The 23,131-nt window shown below is 43.0% G+C and overlaps 4 protein-coding genes across 4 annotated transcripts; 2 read left to right on the forward strand and 2 right to left on the reverse strand.

Moving 5' to 3' along the window:
• Positions 1 to 676: 676 nt before the first annotated feature.
• LOC133969493 (claudin-3-like) lies at positions 677 to 6,514 on the reverse strand. The gene is made up of 2 exons (XM_062406009.1): positions 5,666 to 6,514; positions 677 to 2,451 (listed from the first exon to the last, which is right to left on the reverse strand). The coding sequence occupies exons 1-2, from the start codon at positions 6,154 to 6,156 to the stop codon at positions 1,794 to 1,796; spliced, it is 1,149 nt and encodes a 382-aa protein (XP_062261993.1). The 5' UTR covers positions 6,157 to 6,514; the 3' UTR covers positions 677 to 1,793.
• A 5,708-nt stretch (positions 6,515 to 12,222) lies between these two features.
• Positions 12,223 to 20,019, forward strand: LOC133969829 (uncharacterized). Its single transcript, XM_062406533.1, has 4 exons — positions 12,223 to 12,777; positions 14,484 to 15,055; positions 17,144 to 17,330; positions 19,136 to 20,019. Exons 1-4 carry the CDS (start codon positions 12,302 to 12,304, stop codon positions 19,875 to 19,877), a joined length of 1,977 nt encoding a protein of 658 aa, XP_062262517.1. The 5' UTR covers positions 12,223 to 12,301; the 3' UTR covers positions 19,878 to 20,019.
• On the reverse strand, positions 16,489 to 17,604 carry LOC133969593 (claudin-4-like). Its single transcript, XM_062406175.1, has one exon. It carries the CDS (start codon positions 17,556 to 17,558, stop codon positions 16,926 to 16,928), a length of 633 nt encoding a protein of 210 aa, XP_062262159.1. The 5' UTR covers positions 17,559 to 17,604; the 3' UTR covers positions 16,489 to 16,925.
• A 1,720-nt stretch (positions 20,020 to 21,739) lies between the features above and the next one.
• On the forward strand, positions 21,740 to 23,008 carry LOC133969594 (claudin-4-like). The gene has a single exon (XM_062406176.1). It carries the CDS (start codon positions 22,100 to 22,102, stop codon positions 22,655 to 22,657), a length of 558 nt encoding a protein of 185 aa, XP_062262160.1. The 5' UTR covers positions 21,740 to 22,099; the 3' UTR covers positions 22,658 to 23,008.
• Positions 23,009 to 23,131: the final 123 nt, after the last annotated feature.

Below are 23,131 nucleotides of genomic sequence, written 5' to 3' on the forward strand. Positions count from 1 at the left end.
AAAAGGACAAACAGGGCATTGAACCAGAAATAAATTAATTTAAATGTTTATTATGCAGCAAAATGCAAAACTGAATTTGATCAAATCTAATCATTTTGTATCATGTAGTTAGGCCAATTCAAATTAAAACAGCACTGAGTAGATCTCACACATCCACCACAGCCAAACAATCCTACACGTCTGTATAAATATAATAATAACCAAGCCGTTTGACAATCTGCAAATTAAAGCACGAGTGGCAGCAGTAGATGTTGAAAAGGGGAGAGACACGCTGCAGTAAGTGCAGGCCTAAGAAGAAGCTAACGACCCGTGGGCAGGTAGGGACCAAGCTGGTGACACAAATCCTACATTGACCGGACCGTCTCATTGAGGCTGCGGATGAGGCGTCTGAACCTTGGACACAGCTACAGGATCTTTTTTTTTGTTTGTCGTGGTTTAACTTCCTGATGACACTTCACTGGAGCTACGGTGACGACTCGTCCTTTCCTTTCCTTCCCTATAAAACCTATGGCGCCTGTCACACCTTAACATTGAGGATGACTCGGACTGAACTGATGAATTCGACTGTATCACTGCGGCGTAACAAAGAAACCCTACTTTTAATAGGGTCTTTTTTTTATGTTGTTGGTGTTTCTTAACTTCAGTCCTGAGTAAAGGCAAAAGAAAAACACCTCTGTCTCGAGACAACATTTATTTTGGAATTCAAACACAACTTTAAACAATTAATCACAATCATGGCACAGTGTTTGAGGAGCTTTAGGCAAACAAAACACATCCTGCTGATCTGGAAACACACATCCTGCAACAGCTCAACAGCTGTGGTCATGGTCCCTCAGGGTCTCTCTCTCTCACACACGCACACACACACACACACACACATACACACACGCACATTGTCTTTGTTTTACCTACACAGGGCTGTATAGGCCATCGTCTATAATCTAAAATATTATAAAAAGCTATAAAAGTTTTGAAATTCAGACACATCGATAAAAATCTATTTGAAACACAGACACTCACTTGAATAATATGATGATAAAATACATTTTGAAATACATTTTGTCACAGAAATGTAAATACACAAACTCACAGATACAAACAAAAAAACACATGAAGTCAAACGGCCACCTGGAACAGTGTGTGTGTGGAAGAAGATTAAGTTGTTTCCTTGGGCCAAAACACAAACCCGTCTTCAGTTTCAGTCTCGGCAGAAACTCACCTAAGCAAATATTACATGCAAAACACACACACTCACACACACATTGACACACATGCACACACACACACACACACACACACACACACACACACACACACACACTAAGCAATCACACAAGCAAATCCATGTAAAATGAGAGCTGTCTCTTCCTCGTCATTGTCACACAGAACTTAAACTGGAAGTTTCAGTGAAACACGACACCGGCCGACCAACGACCTAGCCACACACACAAGCTGCAGATAGTTTTCACATTCACATAATGCCACAGAAGCTTTAGTATAAATATTACATTGGTAAAGAAACAACATGTTTTAAAAGAATAAAGTAAATAGGAAACCAGGCTCTCGTGTCCGAAGGCTCAACATTAGAGCATCTCCAGCACGATACACCTCAAAACAAAAAACATGTCTACCTAAAGCAAAGCTGAAGGATCAATATGTGTAGATACGTCTTCATGTCGGAGTCTTTTGTGGGATTCACCTTGTGGTCCCAGATAAGGAAACAAAAAACACTCATGTGCAACAAACATTTTTTACTACTTCTGAAATCAATTTGACAAACATTTGAGAGCCGTTCAAACATAGTCTTTCCTCTCGTACCCTGCGCTGGCTGTGCGTGGGGCAGTGTACGCCATGCGGGGGGGCTTGTACTTCTTCTCTTTCGGCGGGCAGCTTGTGCAGAGCATCGCTCCGCCAATCAGGAGCAGCACGGCGGCGCCCCAGCCGATGTAGAGAGATGCCCCCATCTCCCTCCTCTGTGCGTCCACCATCAGGGGGTTGTAGAAATTCGTGACGATGACGCTGGCCGACCAGGAGACCGGAATGAGGACCAGAAGGCCCCCGAGGATGAAGAAGATTCCAGAGATGATCATCACTTTGGACTTGGACGCCTCGTCTTCGATGCAGTTTGTGCACTTCGCGCCGACGATGGAGATCAGGACCCCCAGCACCCCGAGGATGATGGAGATGATGATCATGGCCCTGGAGGCCTGCAGGTCCGAAGTCAGGGCCAGCATCGAGTCGTAGATCTTGCACTGCATCTGGCCGGTGCTCTGGATGACACAGGTCATCCACAAACCCTCCCAGATGGTCTGAGCCGTGACGATGTTGGCGCCGATGAAGGCCGTCACCTTCCACATCGGCAGGGCGCACGTCACAATGGTGATGATGAACCCAATGGTTCCTAGGGCGATGCCCACGATCTCCATGCCCATCGACATGATGGCTCGACGTCTGAGGAGCAAAGCTGAGAACAGTCTCCTGCTCCGTGGATCAGTGAGCAGCACGAGCACCTGTGTGGGATGTAGAGATGCTGCCACGGAAACAAGAGATCCTTTATATGTCAGTGGAGCAAGGAGGAGTCCCATGGTGATGATGTCAGCAGGAGGCCGCCTTCACACACACACACGCACACACACACACACAAGAACACCTGTGTGCATATACAGTGGAGGAGGGGATCTGGAAACAGGTGAGGAGGTATGGGAGGGAGGGAGTGTCTAATTGTGTGTTTGTGTGTTTGTGGTTATTGGTTGTTGATAAGACGGCTGATTCTTCCAAAAAAGCCCTTTATTTGTGTGATGCAGGTTGATAGAACTGTGATGAGTAAAATCAAGGTGTGGTGTGAAGTAAACAACGTAGATAAGGTGGGACCTGAGGGGAGTAGACGAGCTACACACGGTGGAGACCAGAGAGGAACACACTGCTGTAAACACACACACACTCTGGCTCCCTGATACCACTGATCCTTTGTTACTTCCTGGTTCCACTTGAAGGGATTCGGTGGGAGGAAAACGATCCCAAAGCTCTACTGGAAACCGGAATAACTGCCCCTGAGCAAATATGAGCAGGGAGAAAACATAATAGGTCGGTTTTCAGACACCTTAGGCATACAGACAACGTGATCATCTCAGTATCGGTTAAACTCTGAACTCACACAGCTCCTGTCTGAGTGGATCGTTCAAAGGAGGCTTTGCACATATTTATAAATAAATACGGCAGTGAGAGAATAACAAGGTTAAAATAAAATACAAAGTTGTTTATTTTTTAAATGTATAGTTATTACATTTTGATATTTATTTGTATTTATTTATCCTTTTTACAACTAGAACGTTCCCATTGAGATACAAATTCTGGTCCCTGTCAAAATGGGCCCAGGTTACATTAAAAAAGTTTAATATACACACATGATACTAAAACATACTCTAAGGCACACAGCAGAATCATCCAGGAATCAATGGCAAATAGTTATAATGGAAAACAAAAGGCATTTGTTAAAATAGAGAGTTCTGTGCAAACTAATTTAAAAACATTTCAAACTTGACATTTTCAGGAGACGATCCTTAAGAACTATATATTCTGACATTATTTACTATAAAGAATTATAATTTTTCTTTACCACTTTATATTCAGGACCAGAACAGTCTAATAACCAGGACATTACATGGACAAATCTACATAACTACTAAACTGTGAGGGAGACTTTCTGTAAAAATAAGATCAATGTCCTCACAGTCGAGGTGTGAAGCACAAAATGGTTATTTAACGAAGCTATAAACTCTCACACACACAAACCCTGGGGCCAAACAGCAGGGAGTCTCTATTGTTGTTCTATCATGAGTATCTTCACCTCAGTGTGTTTATGCAACAACATCAGTTGACTGCGATAAGAACTATAACCTGTAGGTTCCCTGTGTCTTTACACCGGCACTTACCAACTGCTTCAACAGGGATTTACACATTCAACCATATAAATGATCATCATTGTGACGGGATGAAGGCGAATATCTATCACACATCTATTAATCATGGGTTCAAATGATGATGTCACCAGCGATGGAAACTAACTGGGAATATTTTCCTCCTTTTCTGTACTTAATTCAAGGTACTTATTACCAAGCAGTACTTCAAGTAATACAAATTAGGCCTATCTATAATAACGTGATGCACACTTGATAGAACAACAATACAAACTATTTATTATTTTTATTATGTATTTCAGACGGGCAGAAATAGGTCATATCAGCATCACCCCTGCCAAAACCCACAGAGAGTTTTGACTATTCAAATCAGGAAGAGGTTGGTATCAGTGCTTCAGTATTAAGTCAGCAAACAGAAGGGACTTCCTGTTCATATCATTGCATCAGGTTTCTGTTCACTGGCATTAGGTGTAACTAACTTTTCACCTCGACACCAGTAACTCTTCTTCAGCCTGTCGATTTAAATCATTTTTCTGTTTAAAAACCGGAGAACTTAAGAGCAAATGAACGTTTAAATTCAGTTTTCTATGTGCTCATTATATCATACAGTTTATTTTCCATACCTATGATGACCATGTGTCTTTGAATTTCCTCTTCTTCTTCTTCCGGTTTATTGGTCGGTGGCAACCAATGCCAAGGTGCATTACCGCCAAAAGTATTTATACAACTTATGGAATCAAAACCTTACCACTATTCATCGTGTGTGCCTTCGCTGTCATTTAATGATCGTTTCAATCATTGCTAAGATCAGCCAGTGTAAGTTAGGCTGACATGTCACAGTGAAAAAATCACTACTACAGTTTTTTTATGTTATTTAAATTATTTTAATAAATTCAGTAGATCTGAAACAAGAAGACAAAATAAAACACTTTCATTCATGAAGCCACACGCCTTAAACATTTGAATAAAAGTCTTTACAATGTTAACACAACAGAAGACATGCAACACAAACGTTTTAACCTTTGTAGAAAATGTCTAAACACAGCAACGGAAACAACGTGACAAAGGGGAAACAAACACAATCACTGACATTTCACTTGATTTGAACTTCCCTCCTTCTGTTTACAGTGAACTCAGCCATTTTGACCTTGCACCGGAGACGTCAACTCCATTTTGCTCGGCTGTCACATCTGTGACTAAGCCTCTGTCTGTGCTTTGCAAGAAAAATAAAAATATCTGTAAATAATAACAGTTGTTGACAGAATGATGCTTAATATGTACACAGGAGAAATATCAATAATGGGTCCAAATATTGATGAGCACAAATTTGCTGAACGCTGACATAGAACCACGTTCACACAAAAACCCATTCAAAAATATAAGCAGACATTTTTTGATCAGCAATAAAAAACAACAACATCTGGTTAAGCTCTTCTCTGGTGAACAGATGGTTCCAGTTAATGCAAATAATCGATTGGTTACTTTTTGATACACATTTCCCGAACATGTACAAATAAGCATGACACACGCGAAAATAAAGTATGAATAATAATCCCTCAATGATCTCTGCTCACACATAGTCCTTCCTGTTGAAGCTCTGAGCCACCGACCTCGGTGCCGCCGAATATGCCACACGACTCTGGGGGTGCACGCTGTATCTCGTCGGTTTCTCTTCCTGTGGGGGACAACTGCAGCAGAGAATGCACCCTCCGCCCATGAGCAGGGCAGCAGAGGCCCAGCCCAGATACAGCGCCGCTCCGATCTCCATCTTCTGTCCAGAGAGGATGAGCGGACTGTAGAACTCGACCACGATGGTGTGTGCCGACCAGGAAACAGGCACTAGCTGGGCCAGAGATGCTATGATGAACGCCCCCCCAGAACCGGCCATCACCCTGGCTTTAACCCCCTCGTCCTCGATGCAGTTGGTGCACTTTGCTCCAACTACGGAGATGAGCAGGGCCACCACGCCCACGATGATGGCAACGACGGTGAGCGCCCTGGCCGCCTGCAGGTCCTGAGGCAGGGCCAGCATGGAGTCGTAGACCTTGCACTGCATCTGCCCAGTGCTCTGGAACACGCAGCTCATCCACAGGCCCTCCCAGTACACCTGGGCCGTGACGATGTTGGCGCCGATGAAAGCGGACACCCTCCACATTGGCAGAGCACAGCTGACCACACTCAGCACCCAGCCGAGCACCGCCAGGGCGACTCCGACCACTTCAAGTCCCAAAGACACCATCTTGCGCCCAGACAAACGTCCCCTCGGTGAATCTACAGCTCCTTTGCTTGTGCTTTCTCTCCTCTTCAGCTCCTATAAATTTAGATTTCTCTTGCTCTCAGATTTCCCTGCCTCCTTTTCCCACTTTTGTTTTTCGACAAACACTTGAAGGCTGTGTTGATTTTGCCCTTTGAGCTCCTCTTTGTCAGCCCTTCCTTCCACTGGGTGCGCCTCGTCCTCAGGTTGTAGCTACTGCAGCTACTCCTGAATCCAGTGAAGTGTTGATTTTTCACAGTCCGCTTCCTCTAAGGACTCTCCCCTGCGTGTACGTGCGTGCTCGGATCCTGGTTTCCTGTGCTCTTCTGCTTTTAAGGCGTCAGTAACCCTTATCGTTTTATAGATTACTGTCCGGGCCCTCCTAAGAAATGACATCACTCACCAAACCAAACCAATCAGGTGCGACCTGGCCACTGACCCCATTTACCACCTGGGTGTGCAACTGCTTGTTTGCGTGCTTTTTTTCAAATGAAGAGTATTTTTATGGTTTAACCTTTTGCCCGTGGTAGCGGCTGGGAGTGCCTGCTTTATGACTGTCAGCAGGTAATGAGTGACCAGGGCAGAGCTTGTTATGTGGTTGATAGCAGACCACATGAGACTGTAATGGATATGCAAACATGCATATTCAAAAAAAGACGTGTGTTTGTGTGTGTGTGTGGAGAGAGAAAGAGAGTTTGTCTCTTTGCAAAGAGAGGGAGTGGATCTGGACACACGGGAAAGAAGGAATTCAGCACAGCTTAACCTTGAGGGGATCTGGTTTCTAGTTTTATTTCTGTTTTGTTGTGATTGGTCATGTTTTCATAGTTGAAATATTCCATATCCTCGTTCCACCTGCACTGGGCCATGCAGGCAATGTTCTGTAAAATCTGAGTTAATGACAAACTAGAAATGTGGAGAATATGTCTTTATAGACGTGTTGCCTCTTTGAATCACCTGCAGTTATTTTAACTGCGTACTGAAACTCCCTCTTGGGTTTCATGCTCGGGATCAATTATGTCATGAAGTAGAGTATACGTGCGCTTTTCAGGACATCTTCACACAACGCTATCTTTGATTAACCAGGCTCCACAGGCAGAGCAAATATAAAACCTAAATACAACAACCAGCTAAAATGTGAGGAATGTCCTGTTATCAGTGGAGCTGAGTGAACCCAGTGTTTTGCTCTGAGACACAGGCCTCACATTAACGTGTGGCTCCTCTTGATCTCGGGCCATTGCTCTACCTGCTCTCATTATCAATGTTATCATTATTATATTATTCAGTATTACTCAAACACGTCTGAGGAAGAATGGCCAGCCCAGTGACCACGATAAGATAAAGTCAGCTCATTGAGATTAGCTTGTATTAAGGAAGGAAACAATCTAATACTAACTCAAATCATATCTGACCACAACGCTATCTATATCTTTGTTTGCACTATTAAACAACACTTCTACAGTGTGATCTCCAGTTTGGTGCATAAAGTAACAGCACAGACGTATTATCTTATTAATCAAACACAGCATGTACAGCCTCCCATTCTGCATCGTATTCCTGGCCAGCTGTCAAATTAAACTTTGATATTTGACTTTCAGCTGTGTTGGATCTCTCTGTTTCGTCAGCTGGAGAAGCTGCAATAAAAATTTAAGTTCATCAGGACAGTTGCGAAAGACAGAGCCTATTTTCACCAAATGATTACTGTATCATGACTGCGTAGAACAATCACGTTACAAATATAAGGTCTGTAATAGAAATGTAACATTTTGATCCCAATATGATCTTGTTAATTTCCCCTTTGATGGATCATGATTGAATCTCATACAATGAAACCTTGATCAAGCTGTATCCTGTATAACTGAATGAATATTGGCCTGATTGCTTTAAATAAAACATTGTTGCCTTGATCTCATCAGAGGATCCTGACCTAAAGTGTGACAATACTGTAAGAGAATTGTGTCTCGTTCCTCGTTGTCTAAGTGGGATTGCAGAAAAATCGCCACGACAGGTCACAAGCTCCCCCTCTGGATTGAAGCCTTTAATCCTGATGCCACAGTGAGGTTGACCTTTGACCTTTTCGATATGGAACGTAATTTTTCTATTATTTCATCCAGTTAGACAGATTTAGTTACATTTCCTGTGACCTTGACCTTTTACAAACATCTTCTTATCAGTTCATCCAAGGAGGGCGACTAGATGAGCGACTCAAATACTGCACAGCCGAGCAAAGATCCATACACATAAATTGCGTCGTCATTTTCAGAATCTGTCACATGAGCTGACGTATGAGTTTCAGCACGATTATCCGTTTACCTGTTGTTTACGCTCGGTGAGAGTGAGATCTCTTCCTCCTGCTCACATGCATAGAAACACTTACTGGAGACTGTAAATCGGAGGGTGTACGACTGAGTGAATAACAGGTTTATCTCTTTGGTCTTCTGCCAAGAGGAATTCAGATAACATATGTGCAGGAGTTTACAACACGCTGCCAACGCACTTATCATACTAACCTACACACAAACTGGAAAACACTTCCGAGATTTCTTTGCTGGGAGGTGGTGTTCATAGAACAGTGTATAAAGTTGCCCAAACTGGAAAACACCTTCATCATCTGATATGATCCGGAAAATAATAATTAAATGATGACACACAACAACTTTAAACATTCAAAAAACATTTAGTTATTAATACTTTTATTTATTTATTAAAGTATAATATTAATTTGATTCTTTCTTACATAAAATGGTGAAATACTATTTCCAACACTGGATGTAAGCTTCAAATTATTCCAATCAATAATACCGTCTAAAATCTATATAGACTAAAATAATAATGAAACTCCATTAAGCAGTTAATTACTTGGATATTTTGGAACCCTGTCAAAGTAAATGCTATATGGCACGGTGGAGCAGTGGTTACAGCACTGTGTTGCCTCACAGAAAGACGGTTCCTAGTTAGAATCCTGCCTTTTTATAAGACTTGTATGTTCTCTTCTGTTAACAGAGGAATGGATTGATGTAGAATAAAAGATGGAGGGAGGAAGAAGTTTAAACAATAAATAATGCTATGATCCATAGAAACTCAGGCTCATCCTCTTGGATCATATTAAAGATATCAAGCTCTTAATCTGTCAATCAAGATGAGTTAGTGACACTACAATGTCTCTCAGACAATATATGTGTTTGTATTCACAATCCCAGAGTTTCCTGGAAGCTTTTATTAGGTCAGTGTTGATACAGGATGACTCTTAGTTACTAATTCAGTATCACTCCACTGAAATAGGTTGAAAACCTTGGGTTTAAAGGCTGCGTGGAGGTTTATAGAAACATTAAAAGCTGCTTTTAAACGTTCTTGTGTCCTGGGGGATGCCACTTCTTTCACATTCTTCTTTCTCTTTGTGTATAAAAACACATGAGTTTCTCCATCACAGGGCGTCTATTGTGAAGCGTTTATAAACAGAAAGCAAAAGATAAAATTTAAAAAGTCCTTCTGGTTTATTAGTCTCTATCTCTGCACCCTGTGAGTCATACACAAACCCAGAAGTGACTCGTCCCGGCGAAACTCAGGACAGATTACGACACACAGAGAAGAAGCTGCTGCCTCCCGCTGGGCCGAAGGGAGAACAGCAGAGAGAAGAGCTCCAGAAGTTTCATTTGATATCAATGGGATCAGGTTATAAAATCCAGACCTGTCAAATGTGTATTATTATCACATCTCTTGCGCTCACGCTGACCCCTGCCTGTCCCCCTTCCCCACGCCATCAATATTCCCTACACGCTGTTTTCCTGTGATCTCCTGTGAACAGAACACCGACTGTGCGTTCACACAATCAGCCTTCAGTCCGATTCACAGGACACACACAGAGGGAACATCAGAAGAAATAGAACTTCCATCATTTCATATGGTCTCTTCACATTTAGCTCTAAATAGTGAATCTACTGCTTATTTCTTTTTTGGGGGGGGAAAACATAATCCTGTTTCTTACAGGAATACAACAACCAAATTAAACGTTTCAAGGCCTTGAACTTGTGGATCATGTGACCGTGGCTGATTTACTGTTGACCAACCTGCGTTACATCAGAGCAGGGGTCACATGACTCACATGCTGTTTTGTCGCCTTAATGAAAGACTTTATTGCAGGAATGTGACTCAGTGTGTGAGCGAGGCCCCCCCCCCCCCCCCCCCCCGCCGTGTACACATGAGTAGTCTGAAGAATGTTGAATGCCTCAGTTTTATATATGATGTATAAAGTTTTAGATATATATAATACCCTGAACTAATTTTAACGAGAGGACATAGTCCATAAAAAGTTAGTAAATTAACAAATCATCTATTTGAGGAGTTATTGGAGGTGAAGACTAGCCTGACATTGTCATACTCACAATTCTAGTCAGAATGTGAGTCTGATACCGTTCCATTGGGCTGTGATTATGAGGCGTGTTTCAACCGAACCAGTAAAAAGAATGCCTCTTGTCTCAATTGGATAGACCTTCAACCAATCAGAGCAACATAGTATGTGACGTATGTTAAGTGACGCAATGTGAGTTATTTACTAACGCCGTGTTCACACCGGACGCTGTAGCCACGCCAAAGAGACGATTAAGCGCAGCGCCAAGCCTTAAATAACAGCTGGCTCCCATCCACTCCCATGTTAAACCTTTGTGCTTGTCACACCGGAGGCTGAAGCACCGCGCTGCACCAAGGCTGAATGCGCTGTCGATGTCTTCTAAAACAGACTCAATGGCAGCATCTACACATCTCAGCTCTCCAGCGGCAGGCATGTTTGTTGAAAACGAATTCAACCCAAGGGCACTTTGATGAGGTGGTTGATTACGTTACCATTGATCATCTGTCCATCATCGTATAAAGCCCGCCCTGACAATCTGATTGGCCCGGTCGGGCATAATTTCTCCCCAACGGAGCGACTCCAGACCGAACTTCCCGACCTCAAATGTTGTGGGCGGGGCTAAGTTCGTCTGGCATCCAGGCTAGGTGAAGACAATGTTTCTCCTAGAAATGTTGACATGAGTCCACAAACATTTTATCTCCTTACAGCTGTAATAAGAGAATAATCAATATTATTTAAATATAAACCGCCCGTCTGCAGTGTGTCACTATTTCAGACTGCGCTAAAATGAGCAGGACTGATAAAAGACCCACCACACTATGTCATTAAATTATGAAATGTTTTAAGTTGTGATCTAATTAATAAGTCAATTAGGCCTTCAAGTCAGTTGTCCAGCCTTTGTTAGGTTGTAGCTGCTTGTTGCATCCGGAGCAAGCCCAAGTATTTCTGAAGCCATCTCTCCAGACTGGAGCATTTGGGTTTCCTCACTTTCCATTGGAGTCTCGGAGACACATGGCCCAGTCGGCCTCTTTGTGGAAAGTTAAAGTGACTTAACACAATATAGGATGATTTTACATAATTGACATTAAACTGAAGCATTAATCATTCCCTGACTTTAACCAGAGAGGAACCCTGGGAGTCAGACACCCATCTGAGGATGTGTTTGTCACAGAACACAAAGGTACATGTCTACGTGACTTGGATGAGTCAAATTGGTCTTGATTACCAGTTTGGTTTCTGGAGCATGTTAGTCATAGTTTTATTTTTAATACGGCGACAACTCTGAGCACAACACCATATTTGGTCATTGGGATGTCTTCGTCAGAGGTACCATTTAAAGCGTCTCAATCAGGACTCCACCCTCCAATTTGCTGCAGGTGAAACTCGAGACGTGGGGGGGCATTATGAAGGAATTTGATAATACAAAAGTCATCATAAACTTCTCTTTGAAAAGTTGCTTGTATTGTGTTTAAATTATGTGTTTTGCTGTGTGTGTGTGTGACGCTTCATGCAAAGCCGTTTCACAAGAATTCTTTGAATGACAGGGTTGGGGGGAGGGTAAACAGGTTATGTGTTTGTTGAGTTTGGGGTTGGACCTTAAGAACAGGGAGGGATGACGGTGAAGTGTTTGCTTCCACGGCCCCTCCTCCTCACCAATATGTACCTGCTCTCCCCTGATTCCGCTCCCATTCAGCAAAACTCACCTGACGGACCAGAGGCTCCACTGCAGAAAGAAGACAAACAACCCACAGGCTTACGTCACTGCGAGACCGGAACAAATCCACCATGGTGTCTGCCGGGTTTCAAATTCTGGGCTCGGCCCTGGGGCTTGTGGGCTGGATCGGTGCCATCGTTGCGTGTGCTCTACCCATGTGGAAGGTGACCGCTTTCATTGGCAGCAACATCGTCACTTCGCAGACCAGCTGGGAAGGTATTTGGATGAGCTGTGTGCACCAGAGCACAGGGCAGATGCAGTGTAAGGTGTACGACTCCATGCTGGCCCTCAGCTCCGACCTCCAGGCTGCCAGGGCCCTGACCATCATCTCCATCGTGGTTGGAGTACTGGCCATCCTGCTCTCTGTCGCCGGGGGGCAGTGCACCAACTGTGTGGCTGATCCGACATCCAAGGCCAAGGTGGGCATTGCCTCTGGGGTCATGTTCATTACAGCTGGGGTCCTCTGCCTCATCCCTGTGTGCTGGACGGCCCACACCATCATCCGAGACTTCTACAACCCGCTACTGGTCAGCGCCCAGAAGAGAGAGCTGGGTGCTGCGCTCTACATTGGATGGGGGGCGGCCGCTCTGATGCTGATTGGAGGGGGGATGCTGTGCTCCAACTGCCCCAAAAAGGATGAAGGTTACACTGCAAAGTACAAAGCTGCCAGATCTGATGCCTCAGCACCAACAAGTGGGAAAGACTACGTTTGAGTCGGGTTCTAGAAATCAGTGGCTTCCAGAAACTGGAGAACTGTATAAAGGGACAAAAACACTGGTGCCACTGGGTTGTGAGTGTCGATCATTCAGGATGTTTCTTGATCAAGAAGTTACTCCTCATGAGCACGTTTGAAGGAAAATAAAAGCAGGAAAAGGAACCACACCCATAGAGGAAACTCAGTTTTATAATTTAACACAGTTCATTGTATTTGTATGGCCGTAGAAACATTTGCTTGTTTGTATAAATATTTTATAACCTTATTCTGAAAATCATGTTTATGTGGGTTGTTTTTTATGAAGTATTTCTATGAGAATCCTGATGTGATGGTTATACTGTAAATAAATATTTGTTTACAAATCTGAGATCTCTCACGCTTCCTTTCTTATTTTCACACGGCATCTGTGTTCATCTCGATTTATTCAATTCAATTTTCAATTCACTGATCTTAAAGTGGGTATTTATTGTGTTTTAATATGACTTCTACTTCTTACACCTGCAGAGACTTATGTTCACTTCTTGCATTCTAGAACAAAGATCCTCACCCTTGCGGCGTTTGAGAAGCATCTTTTGTCTGACTTTCTTGTAGATCAGGTTTAGGTGTGGCAGAAAAGAGGCACTGTGGCTTGTCTTTGTTTAAACTGTGAGCCTACAGGCAGAAGTATTTGCACTTAACATGGACTCACAGGACACATTTTTCATTTGTGAAGTGAAAATATTGAAATGTCAGGAAATAATCATGTCCCTTTGATAAAATCAGGAATCTGGAATTAGGGTTTTTACTAATTTTCTCGTATTGTGAATAAAATAATTCTTCTTCTTGGAATAGAACTTCACTCCATTAGTTGACCGAATTATAATGTCCCTTAATGTGCCTACAAACCATATCTGAGATGGTTTTAATTGTTGTACAAAAAATACCTAACTAAAAACAAAGTTGTTTTTCAATTTCCATTGCAAAGACCCACACCCAGAGTTTTTGTTTGCTCAAGGTTTGTGATAGGGTCCCGCTCTCTCTCTCTTTGTGTGTGCGTGTGTGTGTGTGTGTGTGTGTCTCTGTGTGTGTGTGTGCTTGTGAGAGAGCACAGGTGGGATCTGGAGCCATTGTTCCCAATCTTGAAGCCTTGCTTGAGGTAACAAAGCTTGTATGTGTGGGAACAATGAGCAGAGAAAAACAAGGGTTGTGGATATCAGGTAGCAGGCCTCTCCCTTTGTCTGGAGCCCAGAATCTCCTCCCTGAAAGTTTGAACCACAGCAGCTAGTGTTATCATCTCACAGTTGGACCTCAGTGCAGCACAGCACAGCAAACCCTTCCTCAAGCAGCGGCGTGTGAGACCCAACCCTTAAAGTCTTCAGTGATTTTATTCGGTCAGAATCCATTCATCTTCAAGACGTGGACCTATTTGTTACCGCATCCTCTTTTTCTTCCAGTTTTCAAGAGTAGAAGTTGGGTTGTGGCTTTGCGGTCATAGCCATGGCTTCTCAAGGCCTCCAGCTGATGGGTGTACTGTTGGCCTTTGTCGGCTGGCTGGGGAGCATCATCACGTGCGCTCTGCCCATGTGGAGAGTCACTGCATTCGTCGGTGCCAACATCGTCACGGCTCAGGTGATCTGGGAGGGCTTGTGGATGACCTGCGTGGTGCAGAGCACGGGCCAGATGCAGTGTAAGGTGTACGACTCCATGCTGGCCCTGCCACAAGACCTGCAGGCTGCCAGGGCCATGGTGATCATCTCCGTAATGGTCGGCGTTTTCGGCGTCCTCATGTCCGTGGTTGGAGGGAAGTGCACAAACTGCATGGAGAACGAGGTGGCCAAAGCCAAAGCCTGCATTGTGTCCGGTGTGGTCTTCATCATAGCCGCCATGCTGGTCATGATCCCGGTGTCGTGGTCAGCTCATGCAGTGATCAGGGACTTTTATAACCCGCTGGTGATCGCGGCTCAGAGGAGGGAGCTCGGAGCCGGCCTTTATATCGGCTGGGGCTCTGCTGGGCTGCTGCTGCTGGGGGGGGGCCTGCTGTGCAACAACTGCCCACCAAAAGACGGGAGACCCTACATACCTGCCAAGTTCGCCCCTGTAAGAACCGTGGCTTCCAACGTGGACTATGTGTGAGGAGTCACAAACTACATTTACCAACAATGTGCTTAGAAATGTTTGTGCTCATAGCAAAGTGGTAAAAAGGAACTAAATTACATTTCACTGTGTTTAACCTGGAACAATAATGATTTTTTCTATAACTTTACTGAATATTTCATTAATTGATGTAACACAGCACTCTAAACTTTATCTATTGTCAAGAAAAGCCTGAATGACTGTATGGCTGATTCCCAGGTTTTCACTAGGAGGAAAGTCATAAATATTATTTTTCACTGTCTTTTTTAAGCTTTAATGACTGTAAACTTGTGACATTTCTCTGATCCAATACTTCATTATGAATATATCACAATACCTGCTTTTGCTTTTGAGACTGAGGAACTGATGCACTAGATGTGTAATGTATACAGACGTGTTCTTCATCTATCATATTCATTTCAACTATTGCACAACTTGCTGCCCAGAGATGATGTGAAAACCCAACAATTTGAATTTACTATAAAAAAAAAGATAATTTTGATATGAGACGATGTTCACCTGAAAAACTTTATGTTGTTTTTAATGATACAAAGATCACTGCCTGTCTTTGAAATGTCAGAAATAAAGCGTCTTTGATTCACACCCTTCACGTCGTCCTTCTCGTGTTCCCTCTGCACCTGCTCTCAACTGAAACTGCTCCTCTCACTAACCATGATTAGGCATTCAGGAATCCAGGGGAGTGGACCCGTGGGAGTTAAATGTATTTGGTTGAGATGTTTGCCGCGTTGTAATCTACTGCCCTTCTCTTAGGACAGTTATTTACAGTTTGTGCCGTGAGTCCAATGGACGTCACTGCCTGAGACAACATAGCACTGCACATGCTCAGACTCATGTTGCTAAGGAACCGTCTTACATCTTGGGGAGAATGGATATTTACACTTTGCCCAGAAAGAGAACATCTGCCAAGTCCTGTCAGGATGAAATATCCTTAACCTCGTTTAGGGGGTTTCCTTTTGTCTACAGACATTTTCATTTGAAATTGGCCTGAAAAGAAAAAACAATACACCACTGTAATTCTCCCTCCATTGTGTCTTCATTACATTTTGACCACTGAGCCTTTACTTTGGTTAAAGTAACAATACTACTTATACTACGTTTGTTTGTTGGTAAAACAATATTTGGATATTTTGAGAAAGTGTAAAGCATCAAAATAAAATCACCAATCACAAAGAATGGATAACGTTAATATTAAATCTATAAAGATATTTGATTAGTTGATTAGTCTAGTCAATTTTACTTATATTGTTAAAATAGCATAAATCACAGTTTTACCTCGAGTCTTATAGTAAAAAAACCATAAAGTAACAAAGCACTGAATCCTTTTATAAGCTGATTGTAGGTTTTGAGTATAAACATTTACTGGTAAGTATCTCTGTCAAATAAGAAATAATAATTCATGGGACGTATCTCAAATTTGCTTTATTTCTCATAGTATTGGACTGAACATGTACTTTGTTGTATTCCATAAAATCAGGCATAATTTAAAAAAACTTTTCTGACAAAAAAGTACAGTTTAGTACATGAATGTATAAAACAAAATACATTTGACAAGGTGATCACATTCGTTTTTCCTGAAGTGCTTATTTTGCTAAAAACATCAGCGGAGTCTGAATTAATATTAAACTATTACACAAAACAGTGACCGAGTGAAAATAAATGAATTGAACTCCAGTCCTAACTCAATGATGCATTTATCTAACATGGCTCATACCTTTGAGTCTCTCAGAAACAAGAGGCCACAGTTTGTTAGTTTTAAGAAGTTAAAGACAAATGCAAATCAAACGTTGTAACAGTAACAGGTTTGTACTGTATGTACAGTCAGGCGCTTCTCGACAGAAGCTATCGCCTCAGACAAATTCCTTCCCAGGCGTCGTGGATTTGGGCGGCGAGTACTTTGCCCCGTTGTAGCGGTCTCCACCCGACGGGCACTGGCAGCAGAGCAGAGCGCCACCGACCAGCAACAGTCCTGAAGCTCCCCAGCCCACGTACAAGCAAGCACCCAGCTCTCTCCTCTGGGCATCGGGGACCAAGGGGTTGTAGAAGTCCTTAATGACGGTGTTAGCAGGCAGAGACACGGTCACCAGACACAGAGCCCCGCTCAGGATGAAGAAAACCCCCGCGGCGATGGCCACCCTGGCTTTTGCTGATTTGTCCCCGACGCAGGTGGTGCACTTCCCACCAACCACGGAGAGCAGGATGCCAAACAGCGAGAAGAGGATGGCGATGACCACCATGGCCCGGGCTGCCTGGAGGTCAGGGGGCAGGGCCAGCAGGGAGTCGTAGACCTTGCACTGCATCTGGCCTGTACTCTGCACCACGCAGGTCATCCACAGGCCCTCCCAAATGGTCTGAGCGACCACGATGTTGTTGCCGATGAAAGCAGACACTTTCCACAGGGGCAGCATGCAGATGAGGATGTTTCCTATCCATCCCAGCACCGCCAGCCCGACGCCCAGGATCTGCAACCCTAAAGATGGCATTACAGCTTCAGCTCGAGTTCCCTTCTTAATCAATGTCAAAGTTCTTCTCTCGAGCTGGCAACTAAAATCTCTCTAACCGTGGGGAAGTTTTATATGATCCACAGATGCCCCCTGAGAAGCCCCCTCCTCTGGGTGGGCTTTGGCTCCATTGCTCAGATACAGTGTAAACATCCATCAGGCTGCCTTTGAGTTCAGAGGTGTCTCTGTGCAACAAAGAGGCCCTCTGGTGCCTCAGCACAGCTCCGAGGAAGAGAAGACGCTTTCATACTGAGGTTCAGTCAAAAGGCAAAAAGTTGGAAATCTAACATAATGGAAAAGGAAGATTTATTGTAAAACATTAACTTCAAAGTCCTTCGCAAACAAGGCAGGTCACACGATAATGGGTCAATAAAATCATGTCAGACGGTCGAACAGGGATTTCCAGTCAGAGGCCGACTTCTGTAGTTGCCAGAGAATGTGTAGAAAGATTGTGGAGCTGAGCAAGTAGGAAAAAGTAGGAAATTCTGGATGTAGTGCTAATCTTTACCATAACTGTAAATGCATTGTCAAAGGAAATAGCTTAGAGAGATGGATAATGGTTCAATAAAATATTGTAACTTTTAGACTTCTTTATGTTATATAAATTATTCATTTAATGTTTAATGTGCAAATCCTGACGGGATATTTTTGTAAAATAAATGTTCCATCTATACAATCAAAAGTGTCCCTTCAAGATTTGAACTTCTAATTTAATTTATGTAAAGATAAATTCTCTCTCTCTCTCTCTCGCAAGTACGCACGCCAGACGCACTCTCTCACACACACACACACACACACACACACACACACACACACACACACACACACACACACACACACACACACACACACACACACACAAACACACACACACACACACACGCAGCTGATTTCACTGACTAATTAGCACAGGTGGAGACACTCAGCTTGATTCCTGCTCTGGTGAAGGAAACTGAAATAAGGAGATCAACAGCAGCAGCAGTCGTCACAAAAAGCTCCTTCAGAAACTTCACTGTGGAGAAAAGGGAGAATGTTGTTTAATGTGTTGTTGTAAAATGTAGAATCCTGAAGTGACAATAAACTTCCTCCTCTCATGTCTTCACATGGTTCAGGTGGAAGTGCATCAGGGACAAGTTTCCATGTTTTACATAAATTGATATCAATTCAACTCCAGAATTAAAATAAAATACATTAATCAATAAATATTTTGAGAACATATATGGATTAACAAAATAAGTTAAAGAGTGAAGAAAGAAAATACATTTAGATTAATAATTATTGTATTTTTATTTTATTCCTATTTTTTATAAGTATACTTGCACAAATAAACCACAGAGAATGCCTCGCAATAAAACCCAATTCTGATAAATAAACAGGAATGTGAATTGGTAATTTAGAGATGTATTAATATTGATTCATTACTATTTGTAAAGTATCACAATTTATTTCAGAACAGCAGCAAAACCCTCAAACCTTAACTTCAGTTTAACTTCAACCTGTGTGTGATTGGTGCAGCCTTGATCACCACAGGTGTTTTCAGTTTGGATCATTTTGATCAGCCAATCAGGGAACACCATGGACACCAGGTATAAAAGCTGCAGGAGGGAAGCCACCATTTGTATTTCATTGCTCGGCTGCCACACTGCTTCTTTACCACTTGATACTAACATGGCATCTGCAGGTCTTGAGATCCTTGGCGTGTTCCTGGCGACCATTGGGTTTTTGGGAACCATCATCATCTGCGCCCTGCCGATGTGGAAGGTGTCGGCGTTCATCGGGAACAACATCGTGACCGCGCAGGTCTTCTGGGAGGGCCTGTGGATGAACTGTGTGAAGCAGAGCACCGGCCAGATGCAGTGCAAGGTCTACGACTCCATGCTGGCCCTGCCCCGAGACCTGCAGGCCGCCCGGGCCCTGATCGTCATCTCCATCCTGATCTCCCTCATGGGACTCCTGCTCTCCATCGCAGGCGGAAAGTGCACCAACTGCCTCGAGGACGAGATTGCCAAGAGCAGGGTGGCCATCACTGCGGGGGTGTTCTTCATCGTCGGGGGTGCCCTGTGCCTGATCCCTGTGTCGTGGTCTGCCAACGAGGTCATCAGGAACTTCTACAACCCCATCATGAATGACGCGCAGAGGAGGGAGCTGGGAGCCTCGTTGTTCATCGGCTGGGGATCGGCTGGACTCCTTCTCATCGGGGGGGCACTTCTGTGCTGTCAGTGTCCGCAGCGCAAGGATGACAAGTACTCTGCTAAATACTCAGCCCCGCGCTCAGCAGCTAGTGGAGGAGCCTACGTTTGAGATGACTGCAGGAAAATCAGCTCTGCACTTGTTTCCACCAGGAGACTGGACTATTTGAAGTAAATTTGCTTGTTTTTAAGTGTTAACCTTTTTTAATTGTGTTTTTACTGATCTATTTTAATAAAAGTTCTTATGACCCCAAGGTTCTCTTGTTTGCGTGGTGCTTGACAAATGTTCAAACTGGTGGTTTGGCCTTGACTCTTCTTGGGGTGAATCGGCCTCATCCAGTTTAAGAAGTTAATGGTCTCTTGATTTTTAAGCAGCTTATTGAGGGTGTGAATGATTCAGCAACTTTTAATCCAGGATTTATTTAACTACTTCTCAAAAGTTAGACCAGGGGCTGTAAAACTTTCTACATGCTTTATTTATAAGTGACTAGGCTGGAATCTAGTGACAAGTAAATATATAATTTTCTAACTTGCTGAAAGTCTATTACTTTACAATGTGTAATTTTAGACCTTGAGGGCATTATGTCCAATTTAACACTAAGTCACATTGCATCCCGTGGCCACTCATGTGTGTTAGGGCTTACCTTGGTAAACTAAATCAACAACTTATTCTCTTTGCTTAAATATATGTGGGAGAGACCAATTTTTGTAACTCTACAAAACCTTAAATTGAACTTGCATGATTTACTGAAGATCTGACTGATAATGCAGCTTGCTACATACAAACTCTTGGCTCAGTGCTAAAACATTTTAAGAAGTCAGGAAATGAAAAACCTGGTAAAACAAGGTGGAGAGGAATGGTACGTTTTGTCCCTAAATGCTTAATATGGACATTTTAAACTTTTAGTGATGAGTTGCAGCTAAAACTCATGTTTGGACGATCCGACTGGAGCAGCTTTGGGTCGAGCGGACACGGCCTAAACAATTTGCCTTATGGTGAATTGTATGAACCTAAACATGGGAACCTTACGTTCTTAAACATTTCATTAAGGGAATTGTTAATGTCCTTATGCTAAGCTAACCAGCTCCTGGCTTTATATTTACAGAACATAACATCTAATACTCCAGTTTCTCTCAGTATAATCAGGGTTAACTAAAAACTGCATCACACAGTTAAAGCAGAAAAGGTTTGGACCAAATCTAATTTTAAAAGTTGACACTGCTAAATGCTGGTGTTACTAATAAACTTTGCTTATGGCGGAGTTTAGCTTTATTAACTTTCTTCCAATAGCTGCACAACATGAGCTGTGGGGGCGAGGATTGAGCTAAATGATTTGTAATGAGTGTCTCTCCTTGCCTGGTTAACCTTGTAGCACTGGTTAGCATGATGGCTAGGCTAGGCTAACGTTAGCAGTTAGGTCATCACCTAGGTTGGGTCTCAGGTGGGTCCTCTTCCCCCTGATAGGACAGTTTGAAATCTGAGTTCATGTGGCTGCTTGCTGATTGGCGCGACTAAGCCAGAGGATTGTATCTGTCCCTCACTATGTGAAACATCACTGTTGAAATTATTCCTGCAAAATATAACATGTACAAAATATCTCTATAGCACAAAAAAGTTTTTATACATTAACAAAATATTTCCTGAGATACAAATCTTTATTTATGCATCAACAATATAATTGTACAGCTACAAATTGTAAATATAGCTGTAAAACTGTAAAGCATACACAAAATTCCAAAAATTCTAAAACTGTTTACATATGTACAGAATATTTCTACAACTACAAATCTCTTACACATTCACAAGATATTTCTATACCTACATAACTTTTTTTTATAAGCACACACAAACCCTCATTTGATCCCATAGTAAACTTACCACCACTCAGTGCTTTCTTACAGTTTTTCTTAAGCTCTGTACAGATAAGATGCTTTATACAGAAACTGTTTGACGTTGAATGGTTAAAATGTTAGTTTCAGTCGATTGAAAGTAAAAAACCCAAAGCCTTTAGCTCTGGATCACAAAGCAGTTCTTCTCACATGAGGGCTTTTGTTAACAGCTTTCGTCTCCTGTTCATTCACAGCGAGCTGTAATCAGGACAAGCAGGAAACCTGATCTGCAAACTAACCAGTCCCCTCCCTGTTTCTCTTCCACCTCATACCTGCAGCGCAAAACAACAAAACACAACCAGCTGCTTCTACAACCGAGGGAAAACTTTCGGACCAAAAGGATTTACTGCTCGACTGAACTGCTCAGCTGTGGGTTTTATTTGTTGGTGTCTTTGACTTTGTGGGTAACTTCAAATTCATGCCTTGGATTTGTTTTCTGGCAACATGCGCACACAGCTTGTTGGTTTTAGTTTGGCAATCATCGGCTTCCTGGGCACCATCCTCATCTGCTGCCTGCCCATGTGGAAGGTGACAGCCTTTGTGGGAGCGAACATCATCACCGCTCAGGTCTTCTGGGAAGGTTTGTGGATGAACTGTGTGATCCAGAGCACCGGACACCTGCAGTGTAAAGCCTATGACTCGGTTCTGGCTCTACCACAGGGACTGCAGGCCTCCAGGGCTCTGATCTGTGTGTCCATCGGTGTCAGTGCGGCGGCCATTGGGCTCACCGTGGTCGGGGCGAGCTGCACCAACTTCTTTCGTGACGACTGGCGGAACAAAGCCAACATTGGCACAGCTGGGGGTGTGGTCTTCATAATAGCAGGTCTCCTGTGTCTCATCCCTGTCAGCTGGACGGCCCACAGCATCATCACAGGTTTCTACAACCCCCTGGCCACCACCGAGAGGAGGGGGGAGCTCGGGGCCTCCATATATGTGGGCTGGGTGTCTGGAGCTCTGCTCGTCATTGGAGGAGGAATATTGTGCAGTACCTTTAGGTGCTGAGGAAGAGGAGAAAAATGAAGAACATGATCAAATACAAACTGTAAACATGTACAGTGTTGTGTTCACTGTGATGGACATTGAGTATTCAAATTTTCTACCTTTAGTTTAAAATTGGTGTAAAATAATAAATGTGTTGGTTTACGTTGAAGGAAATGTCTAGTTAAGCTAATAGTTGTATAATGTGACACCGTAGAAAATGATCAGCTCAGATATATGAGTTTATGTGACTTGTTTATTTTGCACAAATGAATGCTGCAAGAATAGTCGCTTTTTACACACACAGGCTTATATCTTTGTATTACTTTGTATATTTGTATTTTTTAAACAGACGGAGAAATAGAATAAAATGGAAGTGAGAGAAAAATGTGTTGGTCATTTTAATTTGTATAAAAGCCTGAAAAACCTGATATGAATCTGGCTCCGCGGTGTTTGAATACACACCTTTGTCGAGTTCACTTTTGCATATCCTTGTTA

Source organism: Platichthys flesus, chromosome 15, assembly GCF_949316205.1.
Source record: "Platichthys flesus chromosome 15, fPlaFle2.1, whole genome shotgun sequence".
Taxonomy (NCBI): domain Eukaryota; kingdom Metazoa; phylum Chordata; class Actinopteri; order Pleuronectiformes; family Pleuronectidae; genus Platichthys; species Platichthys flesus.